The 12,726-nt window shown below is 40.0% G+C and overlaps 1 protein-coding gene across 2 annotated transcripts in view; it reads right to left on the bottom strand.

Annotated features, from left to right (window-relative positions):
- LOC122550577 (neutral amino acid uniporter 4-like) overlaps nucleotides 1-12,726 on the bottom strand; it is a 206,183-nt gene that overhangs the window by 145,707 nt on the left and 47,750 nt on the right. For both annotated transcript variants that reach the window (XM_043691517.2, XM_087988028.1), the window contains exon 7: nucleotides 3,274-3,501. In XM_043691517.2, coding sequence (XP_043547452.2) covers nucleotides 3,274-3,501 — 228 coding nt within the window. The remainder of the gene's footprint in view (nucleotides 1-3,273; nucleotides 3,502-12,726) is intronic.

Here is a 12,726-nt window from a genome sequence, read left to right as displayed (position 1 = left end):
CCCAGCTATCACAAGCATTCCTCATGCAAACTGTAGATTCAGTCAATTGGCACCTCCTATTCCCTGTGAATGCCATATTTCAGAAGTCATAGAATCTCTACAGTGTTGAAGTAGCCATTTGGCCCATCAAATCCACACCAACCCTCTGAAGAGCATCCCACCCACACGCACCTCCTACTTGTCAACACACCTATCTGTCAACACACATTTCCCTTGGCTTATCCCCCTAGCCTGCACATCCCTCGACACCATGGGCAACTTAGAATGGCAAATCAACATAACCCACACGTCTTTGGACTGAGGGAAGAAACCCATGTAGACAGGGGAAGAATGTGCAAATTCCAAACAGACAGTCACCCAGGGGTGGAATCAAACCTGGGTTTCTAGTGCTGTGAGGTAGCAGTGCTAACCACTGAACCACGTGCTACCTAAACCTGAGGGAGAACTCTTTGTAATAACATAGAGCATTGAACGTTACAGCACAGTACAGGCGCTTCAGCCTTCAATGTTGCGCCAACCTGTGAAATTAATCTGATGGACATCTAATCTACACCATTCCATTATTACCCATATGTATGTCCAATGCCCATTTAAATGCCCTTAAATACTACTGTTGCAGGCAGGCCATTTCATGCCCCTACTACTGAGTGAAGAAACTACCCATGATATCTGTCCTAAATCTATCACCCCTCAATATAAAGCTATGTCCCCTTGTGTTAGCCTTCACCATCCGAGGAAAAAGGCTCCCACTGTCCACCCTATCTAAGCCTCTGATTGTCTTCTACAGCTCAATTAAGTCACTTCTCAACCTTCTCTCCAATGAAAACAGCCTCAGTTCTCTCAGCCTTTCCTCACAAGACTTTCCTTCCATACCAATAAATCTTCTCTAAACCCTTTCCAAAACTTCCACATCCTTCCTATAATGCGGTGACCAGAACTGTACACAATACTCCAGATGCAGCCTTACCTGTGTCTTGTACAGCTGAAGCATGACCTCATGGCTCCAAAACTCAATAACTCTACCAAAAAACACCAACATATTATATGCCTTCTTAACAACCATATCAACCCCTGGGTGGCAACTTTCAGAGATTTATGCACCTGGACACAGACATCTCTTTGTTCATCTACACTGCCAAGAATTTCACCATTAGCCCAGTACTTTGCATTCCTGTTACTTTTTCCAAAGTGAACTACTTTCCTGTATTAAACTCCATTTGCCACCTCTCAGTCCAGCTCTGCAACTTATCTATGTCCCTCTGTAACCTACAACATCCTTCAGCACCATCCAAACCCTGCCTATCTTAGTGTCATCCGCAAATTTACTAACCCATCCTTCAACACACATCCAGATCATTTATAAAAATGACCAAACAGCAGTGGCCCCAAAACAGATCCTTGCAGCACACCACTGGTAACTGAGCTCCAGGATGAACACTTCCCAACAACCACCACCCTCTGTCTTCTTTCAGCTAGCCAATTTCTGATCCAAACTGCTAAATTACCTTCAATCCCAAAACTCTGTATTTTGTGCAATAGCCTACCATGCAGAATCTTATCAAACAGTTTACTAAAGTCCACATACACTACATCAACCGTTTTACGTTCATCCACCTGTTTTGTCACCTTCTCAAAGAACTCAATAAGGTTAGTTAGGCACGACCTACCTTTCACAAAACCGTATTGACTACCGCTACTCAAATTATTCCTTTGCAGATGATTATAAATCCTCTCTCTTATAACCTTTTCAAACACCTTACACACAACTGAAGTAAGGTGGATTGGCTTATAATTACCAGGGTTGTCCCAACTCCCCTTCTTAAACAAGGGAACAATATTTGCTATCCTCCAGTCTTCTGGCACTGCTCCTGTAGGCAATGATAACATAAGAACAAAGCCAAAGGCTCTGCAATTTCCTCTCTGGCTTCCTAGAAATGTGAGGATAAATCCCAACTGGCCCAGGGGTCTTATCTATTTTCAGATCTTCCAAAATTTGTAAAACCACCTCTTTGTCAACCGCAATCCCATCTAACCTAGTAGCCTATATCTCCGTATTCTCACTAACACTGCCCTTTTTGAATGTGAATACTGTTGAAAAGTATTCATTAAGCGCTTCTGCTAGGTCCTCAGATTCCACACACAACTTCCCCGTACTGTCTTTGATTGGCCCTAGTCTTATTCCTGATCCCTGATGAACGGCTCCTGCCCGAAATGTCGATTTTCCTGCTCCTCGGATGCTGCCTGACCTGCTGTGCATTTCCAGCACCATTCTAATCTTGACTCAAATCTCCAGCATCTGCAGTCCTCACTTTCGCCTAATCTTACTCTAGTCATTCTTTTATTCCTGACATACCTATCGAAGGTCTTAGGGTTTTCCTTGATCCTATCTGCCAACAACTTTTCATGGCCCCTCCTGACTCTTCTTAGCCCTCTCTTTGGATCTTTTCTGGCTAACTTATAACTCTCAAGTCCCCTAACCGAGCCTTCAGACCTCATCCTCACAAAGGCCTTCTTCTTTCTCTTGACAAAAGCTTCAACCTTTTTTTAAGTAAACCATGGATCCGTCTCTCGACAACTACCTCACTGTTTGATAGGTATACACTTCACAAAGACCCACAACAGCTGTTCCTTGAATAAGCTCCATATTTCAAGTGTGTTCATCCCCTGCAGTTTCCTTCCCCATCTTACACAGTTTTCTTCCCAATCTTGCCTAATTGCATCATAATTGCCGTTATACCTCTTTCCTATGATATACACGTATCCCTGTCAATTGCTATTGTAAACCTAATCAAATTGTGGTTACTATCGCCAAAGTGTTCACCTACCACCAAATCTAACATCCGGCCAAATTCAATATAGCATTGCCCCTTGTTGGCCTGTCGACATACTGTGTCAGAAAACCCTCCTCCACTTATTGAGCAAAAATTTGATAAAGGTTCTGCAGGTATATTTACACAATTTATTCAAGAACAATAATCAACAGCATTTTACCAGTGAGCTTAACTATTATCACAGTACAGTGCAACCTCAATTATCCGAACAACAGGGACGGGGAGTATTTTATTTAGATTATTGAATGTTCAGATAACCGATCCAATGGCTGTGGGGAGCAGCCCAAGCATCAGGACCTTGAGATCTTGTTCGGATAATCGATGTTCAGATAACCGAGGTTGTACTGTACATGCTGAATATATGTTTGAAATATATTCTGTTAGGGACAGAATTTAATCAATTGATAGTGTGCAATTTTTTTCTTATTAGTTAAAAACTTACCCTAATAATATACTGATAGATGATAACAAGACTGACAGCCATTGAGAGATTTGCCAAAAAAGAGAATACTGCAAGGTACTTGAGATCACGAATAAAAACAAAAATGATCAAAAAAGGAAGCAAGCTCAGCATGTATATCCTTGCATCAACGTTCCACTCATCAGGTGGACTGCTGGTAATGTTCAAGTCATTGTAATTTGTATGATTCTTCAGAAATCCTTCCACCACCTGCAGAGATAAACCATGGGTTCAAAAATTATTTTATGATTAAATAGATCGATGAGTTCTATTATATATATATATACCATAATTAAGAATAAATTACATGAAAGCCTGCTATAGGAAATTCAACAGGTGCAGTGCATGATGCAAATTCACTAGCTGTAGCAATCTGTTTAAATTAAATTGTGATGCACAGAAGTGACCTACCATTATGAATTCACCTACATAAACTAGATCCTGAATGCAATTTCCTTTACACAGAAAGCAACAAATTACAAACCTATAGAAAATGTACAAGAGCAAATCCCGTGACAATTCTCGCTTCTTCTTAACTCTTGGTAACTGATTAGTGCCAGCAATAATGTAATTTCCTGGGGCTCAAATGAAGATGACAACTTTGAACAATTGGGGAAATATATAGACAATTCTGACTATTTTAAATCAATCAAAACCACTTCAGGATATTAACTGCATAGTAAATGAATGTCAATTGTGTTTAATTATATACAGGTGGAAAAAAACTGATTGACTTTCACTTGAGCACATAGAAAATTGTAATGGCCCAGTGCTAACGTCCCTACCTCTGGGCCAGAAGTTCAACTTCAAATTTCATTTAAGGATGTAATGGCCACGGATTTAAGCATGTGACATCCATGTGAGAAAGATAAAAAAAGGTATTGATGTAATTGGGGTGAGAGTTAGGAAATAGAGACTTGTGATGGTTCACTCTATAAATGCTGTACTAAAGATTAACTTCAGTACATTCTGAAACAAAAAGTGGAAGATTAGACCACAGGATACCATAATGATTCTCAGTTATATTACAGGGTAACTCTAAGATGATTTCGCACACAGGTTCAACTCTCTCCAAAGTATTCAGAGAAGCAAAATGCAGCTAGGTACCAAGAATCTGTTTTGTAGATTAAACATTGTCTGGAAAAGGGCTATCCAATGTTCATAACTGGTTGCCATAACTGACAAGCATGATCTAGAGTTTACCTAACCTAATTCAATGGAAATAATTTGTTCACCTGAAACATAACTTCATAACCTACAACAAAAAGCCAAAATTGTAATTCACTCAAGTCTGCATACCTAGTCATTCAAGATGATCTAAAATGTGTTATGGCACTGTTTCCAAACCAAACAGGCCAGAACCTTTAACATAGTTGCGTAACATCACAATATGATATTCTGGTAAAAAGCTACTTTCAGTCAGTGTCGTGTCTTCAGTCAGCTATTTGTGTGAGCAATGTCCACCAGTGAACTCAGAACCCAAATTATGCCTGCAAGTTGGTAATATTTCAACAATGTCAGGAATTAGATTAGATTATCTACAGTGTTGAAACAGGCCCTTCGGCCCAACAAGTCCACACCGACCTTCCAAAGAGTAACCCACCCAGATCATTTCTCTCTGACTAATGCACCTAACACTACACTATGGGCAATTTAGTATGGCCAATCCACCTGACCTAACATCTTTGGACTTTGGGAGGAAACCAGAGCACCCAGAGGAAACCCACGCAGACACAGGGAGAAAGTGCAAACTCCACACATACAGTCACCTGGAATCGAACCCTGGCGCTGTGAGGCTGCAGTGCTAACCACTGAGCCCGTAATGTTATGCATGAACTTCAAGGTATGTGATTCAACAAGAACTCAACTCTGTCACACAAGCTAACATACAGAATACCAAAAAGCTCATCATGGTAGTAAAAAGTAAACACTAAAAGAGAGTCGTGACAGCCAGGTATTGGCAGCAAGAAGGTGCTGAAGACTAAAATGGCCATAGCAGCACAACAATTGGGTAACATCTTTTTCCTAACATTAATCTGTCAGAGTTCAAAGCCCAAGTTATTATTCCATCAATACTGAAGTACTACAACCAAAATGGAAGCATGTCCTTAAGCACAGGGAGTACTCTAACCCTACTGCCCTTTTTCAAAACAGATAATGGCAGCTTACAATAGGCCCAGAATGGCTCAGATTTTAAAAGTGGCTCGTAAAAGAACCATCCTTTCAGCACCAACTTTAGGGTAAATAGCAAAGGAAAAGACACTGAGAGAAAACTTATCTATGTATCAACATGACCAACATGTTTGGTCATTGGTGGGTTCCATCAGCTTGGCTCTTAGAACAGATGTGAAGACAAAGAGAAAGGCACACATGACATCATAGCTCACTCTTTTTTAAGCAAAAACTCTACCTCTGAGTGGAAACTTGTAAGTTGTAAAGCTGTGATCATAAAAGAAGCAGAGAAGCCAACAATACATAGAAGCACCACACTACAACACAGATGTTTGCTCATAATTAAAAGATCAATCTTTACTTTATCAATCAGCTGACAAGAACGATAGCCAAACTTCTTCTCATTCTGGGCACTTAAGGGATAAGAATAAAACCATCCATAAAAATGGATGAATGAATGAACAGTCAAACGAATGAATGAATTAGTTTTAGTGTCACATATACGCAACGAGTACAGTGAAAACTTTATATGTCGCCACTTACAGTGTCACCTTAGGTTACCTTCTTTAGTTACAAAAACTTGAAACATAGACAGATAAAATGTCCAGCTTTGCAGAAATAAAAGTTCATAACACTAACGCTAGCACCTAGCCTCCAGTCCACACAGGGCTCTAGCTCCAGACCTTGCCAGGCTTCACCTTGAGGATCATGAGACTTGGAGATCGATTTTGAACCGCCATGCCAGGCTAAAGAAATCACGTCAAGCTGAGAAGATGCCACACCAGGAGACCACCAGACCAGGTGTAGAGGTTGCTACACCAAGCCAGGAGATTGCCATGCCAGGCCAGGAGGTCACTGCGCCAGGCTACTAAGCCAGTCCGGGAGTTGTTGCCAGAGGCTGAGAGTCGTCAATGATCACAGAGATTCTAGAAACATTTACAAATGATAGACAATCAACTGAAAGTTAAAGTCAATTATAGGATACACAGGCTTGAGTTCATATCACACTGGCAAAAGTCAGATGAAATGATGGATCAAGTGATAGGTAGGTGATGACACAATGATAAAAAATGTGATTTAAGTAAAGCTAATTTAGCTGAAGGTTTATGGAAATGTCCATTGTCGTTACATCCATCAAATCCTTCAGAAAACTACTACTGAAGTTCTACTTGATGAAGGATGCAAGTTCAAAGCAATTGTAGCACGACACCACCATCTACAAGTGCTTGGCCCTGGAATAAGTACTCTATACTTAAACAAATTCACTGTAATTCTCAAATTGTGCCCAGAATGTGACTTGTCTCACTCACTGAAAGAGGATCCAGCATTTGATGACACATGCAAGCTAAGTTCTTCTAGTGTGCTAGAAATCCAGTTACCCAAGGAAATCCAAAGTACAACAGAATGTTCTACAGCAGCAAGTGAAGAGTAATAAATAAATCATACCAAAGAGGTTTTGAAAATTCCATCCACGCCATACAAGCATGTCAACAAAGTTTACAGACCCCTGTTAGGTAGTACATGTGGTAAATTTGATGCATTACATACATGCTGTCAGAAAAACTAACACCTTTATTTATATTCAAGTAATTTATCCCAAAGGAATGGACAACATGCACTATTTGCCTAAATCAACACTGATGGAAATGTAAGTACCATTACTCCAGCATCCTGCACAGTATGTACTCAGGAAACTGGCACAATGTGCTGTAATCCACACAGGATATGTTAACTATTTTCAAGGAGGCCCAACATCCATGCATTGGCATATTCAACTTAAATAACAATACAACTCAAGATGGTCAGTAGAAACCTTTTACGTAATAGAAACAGATGAACGTTTTATCATTGGTTCACCAGCATGCATGAATCTACGTGTTATGATCCTTGATATAACAAACTTATCAGATGCAAGACCAGAATATTCAAGACTGTAACATCCATTTCCTACATCAATAGCCAAGCAGAACAGATCCAACAAACTACATCTGACAATGAACACTTCCAAGATCTCAAGATGATCAACAGGTAACCTGAAAATATCCAAAAGGTCCCCACCAAGTATATTCTTTTTGGTCATGCAGGGACAATATTGAATATAATCTTTCAAGGCTAACAAGTCATAGTTCTACAAGTTATACATGTCAGACAGCACATACACAGAACATTTTGGTGCAGCAGAAATGAGAGATTAACACATGAATATAATTTGTAGGAACAAATGCACTAATCAATGAATAAAGTTGTATGGACACTCGTCAATTTCATTAACCTCAAATCAAGAGAACTTTTTCCTTCAACAAAGTTCCTTCTCACCTGTGGTGCAAGATGCAACAAACATTTTCCATGTCCATGAATACAACTGCATTCTGGTAACCAAATATTTCAAATTTCCTTTAGTATGATAAATCACAGACACCACCAGTGCAAAAGCTGTTGACAGGTTAGATGCAGGACAGAAGTTCCCTATGGTCAGGGAGTCCAGAGCCAGGGGTCAGTTTAAGGATAAAGGGTAAAACTTTTAGGCCTGCAATGAGGAGAAACTTCTTCATCCAGAGAATGATGTAGAATTCACTACCAGAGGAAGTGGTTGAGACCAAAACAGTCTGCGTTTTCAAGAAGGTAGATATTGCTCTTGTGGCTAAGGGATGAGGGGATGTGGGGGAGGGCAGGATTTGGGTACTGAGCTCAATGATCAGCCATTATCATATTCAATGTCAGAGCCAGTTCAAGGATCAAATGGCCTACTCCTATCTTCTTTTTTCTACATTTCTATCTCTTGTTATCATTGCTCATTTCAAGTCCTACACAGATTTACTTACTCTCTGCCATCACCACAAAAGAAATTGTCATTCCTCTGACTCCAGCCATTTGTGCAACCCTCATGCTTAATTTCATTGCTGTCAATATGCTCTCAGACATTGAAATCCCATTCAGACTTACATCAATTACTTAAGCTTTTTTGGTTTCACTGACTGATCATTATTACTGTCTTCCTATTCGAGTCTTGTGCAACAGGCTTCCTCCCTACGTGACTGGCAATGTACAGTCCAGTCCGGTCATCGCCTATCCCAGCTCCACAACCTTTTCCCCACTAAATTCAGTTATGTGGAGACTTTGAAGGTAATTTTTTAAACTGAGATTGATAAAATTAGTTTAAAATTCACTGATCAGTTGGATGACATAGGACAATGGTTAAGTATCAGGATTTAATTAAATAGTTGATCAATGCTGCAAGCAGCAGCCTTGTGGCTGTGCATTACTCAATGGAACCAGAACACAGCACAGTTTCAACACTCTGACCTTAGTGTACCTTTTTGACTACATAGTTCAACATCCTATTTGCTTTATCAATTAAAGGCCTGAGACAAGTGGAGCATTAAGCCTTCAAGAACACTATATTTCTCAATTTCATCCTTAGCCATCTCAGTATAAATCTTGGAGTAAGTCTGCCCCCACTACTTTCCCATTTTTCTTCCCATACATGCAACACTATGAAGATAATGGTATTATTTTGCTATTATTCTGCCACTTACATATTTTGTCCAATTAACTTTGATGTTTCTCAAGCTTGATCCTCAGAATCAACTGTCCCTCTTAGTCTATTTAGACGTTTGGTCAATTTGTCTGGCATCTTGAATCAAACAAGTGACAAGAATTAGAATAACTACGGAACCAATACCAATCAATTTTTATTATTCCTTTTAAGTATAATTATGTGTTCCAAATATCATTTTTTAAAGATTGTGTTGACCAATACAACTTGATTTATTTAAACAAAGGACGATTTTCTAAGCAAAAATCCATTTAGCTCTGTATTATTACTATTTGGGAACTTGGATGTTAAATTACAAACATACATCACAAGGCTGTGCATTCTTTAAAAAAAAGCTAAATATTTACAAAATCGAAATGCCAATATCATGAGTGTTATTAAATAAGCTTATTTTGTAATAAACCAATTATTTGCTGTTGATGAGAGAAACCTGGCTTTTTTTAAATACTGAGCCTGTCACAGTTCAAAATTACATAATTTCTTTATGACCAACCTGGTTAAATTTAATGTTGGGAAAGGAATGGGGTACACAAAACAGTGCACCCCTCCAAACTCTGTAGTAACAATAGCTAAAGATGAACAGACCATCTGGCTGAATTAAATTCGAACAGTCTTCCATAAAGATCAAAACTCAACATCACAGCATCTAAATACTTCCAGGGTTTTCACCTCCACTGCTCCAGCTGGAATTAATGTTCAGAGTTACAGAGTCCCATCGCACGGAAACAGTCCAATTCGTCCATGCCAACCAAGTTTCCCAAACTAAGCTCGTCCAATTTACCTGCATTTGGCCCATTTCCCTCCGAATGTTTAGTATTTGAAAATGAACCTTTTAATTATCTTTTAAATGTTTTAATTCTACCTGCATCCACCACTTCTTCTGACATTCTGACAGTTCATTCCACATATGAAACTGTATGGAAAAACTGACCCTCAACTCCTTTTCCAATCTTTGCCCTCACACATTAAAAAATATGCCCTGGAGTTTTGATCTTCCCTACTCGAGGGAAAACACCTTTGCTATTCACCTTACCTATGCCCCTCATGATTTTATAAACCTCTGCAAGGTCACCATTCAGCTTCCTACATTCCAGTGAAAAATGTCAACACTAGTTACAAGAAGACATTGCTGTACCATCCCATATTTAACTTATTCATCCATGTGCAATCTTTGAAAGTTGCCACTCAGGTGGATAGAGCTTGTAAGAAGGCCTATGGTGTATTAGCGTTCATTAGCAGAGGGATTGAATTCAAGAGTCGTGAAGTGATGTTGCAACTGTACAGGACTTTGGTTAGGCCACATTTGGAGTACTGTGTGCAGTTCTGGTCGCCTCACTTTAGGAAAGATGTGGAAGCTTTGGAGAGGGTGCAGAGAAGATTTACCAGGATGTTGCCTGGAATAGAGAATAGGTCATACGAGGATAGGTTGAGAGTGCTAGGCCTTTTCTCTTTGGAACGGCGAAGGATGAGGGGTGACTTGATAGAGGTTTATACGATGATCAGAGGAATAGATAGAGTAGACAGTCAGAAACTTTTTCCCCGGGTACAACAGAGTGTTACAAGGGGACATAAATTTAAGGTGAAGGGTGGAAGGTATAGGGGAGATGTCAGGGGTGGGTTCTTTACCCAGAGAGTGGTGGGGGCATGGAATGCGCTGCCTGTGGGAGTGGTAGAGTCAGAATCTTTGGTGACCTTTAAGCGGCAATTGGATAGGTACATGGATGGGTGCTTAAGCTAGGACAAATGTTCGGCACAACATCGTGGGCCGAAGGGCCTGTTCTGTGCTGTATTGTTCTATGTTCTATGCACATAAAAGCCAATTAAAATTTAACTTCAATTTTTAAGGAAGATAAATAGTCTTATAGATAATGTGATACTTTTTTTTCAATCATTCAAGAAACTAACCAGCTAGGCAACATCATTTCAAAATACGAAGCCAAAGTGCTGATGGAAGGAAAATCAAGTTACTTATTAACACATTAGAGTTTCATATCAGTTTTATTAGAGCGGCATCATGACACAACAATGTAAAAGGACAAAGGCCATCCGTGGAGCAACAAAATATAGTTACAGAATCACAGAGGTCTACAGCATAGAATGAGCCCTTTGTAACATGCAGTCTGCACCAGTCAAGAACCACTTAACTGTTCTCATCCTACTTTCTAGCACTGAACCCATAGGTTTATGAGCTTTGGCATCACAAGTTTACTTCTCAATACTTAACTGATTATGAGAGGGTTCTACCTCTACCACCGTTATTGACAGTGAGTTCCAGACACCCATCACTCTCTGGGTGAAAAAAAAATTCCTTACATCCTCTCTAAATCTCTTGCCCCTTAGATTAAATATATGGCCACAGGGCACTGATTCCTCCACCAAGGGGAAAAAGTTCCTTCCTGTCTATCCTACCTGTGCCCCTCATATACACCTTGAAAATTAAGAGAGGAAAGAATGTTCCACTGAAACTAGAATTGTGTATTTTGATTTTCTATTGTGGACTGACAGCGATGACCTTTGCAATTGGGCAGCACAGTGGCTCAGAGTGGTTCGCACTGCTGCCTCACAGCGCCAGGGATAAATGTAGAGTAATAGGTTAGGGGAATGGGTCTGGGTGGGTTAATCTTCAGAAGGTCGGTGTGGACTTATTGGGCTGAAGAGCTAGTTTCCACACTGTAGAGATTCTATTCTATCACATTGCGATCATGTGCACCCTCAGGTTCCTCTGCTCCAAGGATGCAAATACAATCCATCCAATCACACTTCACAACCAAAACTCCCAAGCCCAGGCAGTTTTTGTTTTTGTAGGAGGTATCACTGGTCAGGCTATCATTTATTGCCCATCCCTAACTACCAAGAAGGCAGTTAAGAGCCAACCACATTATTGTGGGTCTGGAGTCACATGTAGGTCAGAAAGGTAAGGACAGCAGGGTCATTCTTTAAAGAAAATCAGTGAATCAGATTTTTTTTTCCTGACAATCGACTACAGTTTTGTGGTAACCATTGGACTATTAATTTCAGATTTTTATTGAACTGAAGTTCCACCATCTGCCACGGCAGGTTTCGAACCCTCCTCCCCAGAACATTACATGGGTCTCTGGATTAACAGCCTAATGATAAAGGCACTAGGTCATCACCTCCCAAAACATCCTGGTAAATCTCCTCTGTATACAAGGGCCCTCTGATCCTCAGTGTCCCACCGTTCAAAATGGGGAGTTTGACTGAGTGGTACACCTGTCACACCATAATGCAGGTGTCTTGTACGTTTCCCATACAAGAACAGATGGGAAAATTTGAGACTGGCTCCACATTTGAGGTACATTGATGAAAAACATAGGAAAATGTCAGCAGACTGCAGCTTCAACCAAAACCTCAAAGAGTCTATAAAATCCATGTGTTCTATCTTTCAACATTTGACAAAATGAAGAGCTATTTTCAGCACTGGAATTACATCTTGTACCATCTCTATAAATATTCTGCGTAACTTTTAGCAAATGGTTATATTCCAACAAGTTCAAGTTTGAAAGTAGGAGACAGAAGGTGGTGGTAAAGGATTGCTTTGCAGACTGTGACCAGTGGAGGATTGATGCTGGGCCCACTGCTTTTCACCATTTATAAAAGTGACTTGGATGTGAATATAGAAGGTATGGTTAGTAAGCTTGCAGGTGACATCAAAATAGATGGTGTAGTGGACAGTGAAGACGATTATC

This window comes from Chiloscyllium plagiosum, unplaced genomic scaffold, assembly GCF_037043375.1.
Source record: "Chiloscyllium plagiosum isolate Xiang-an unplaced genomic scaffold, Cpla_swu_hap1 HiC_scaffold_6, whole genome shotgun sequence".
In the NCBI taxonomy this organism is placed as follows: Eukaryota; Metazoa; Chordata; class Chondrichthyes; order Orectolobiformes; family Hemiscylliidae; genus Chiloscyllium; species Chiloscyllium plagiosum.
The sequence above is the reverse complement of the archived record's forward strand: the minus strand, read 5'-3'. Positions and strand labels throughout refer to the sequence as shown.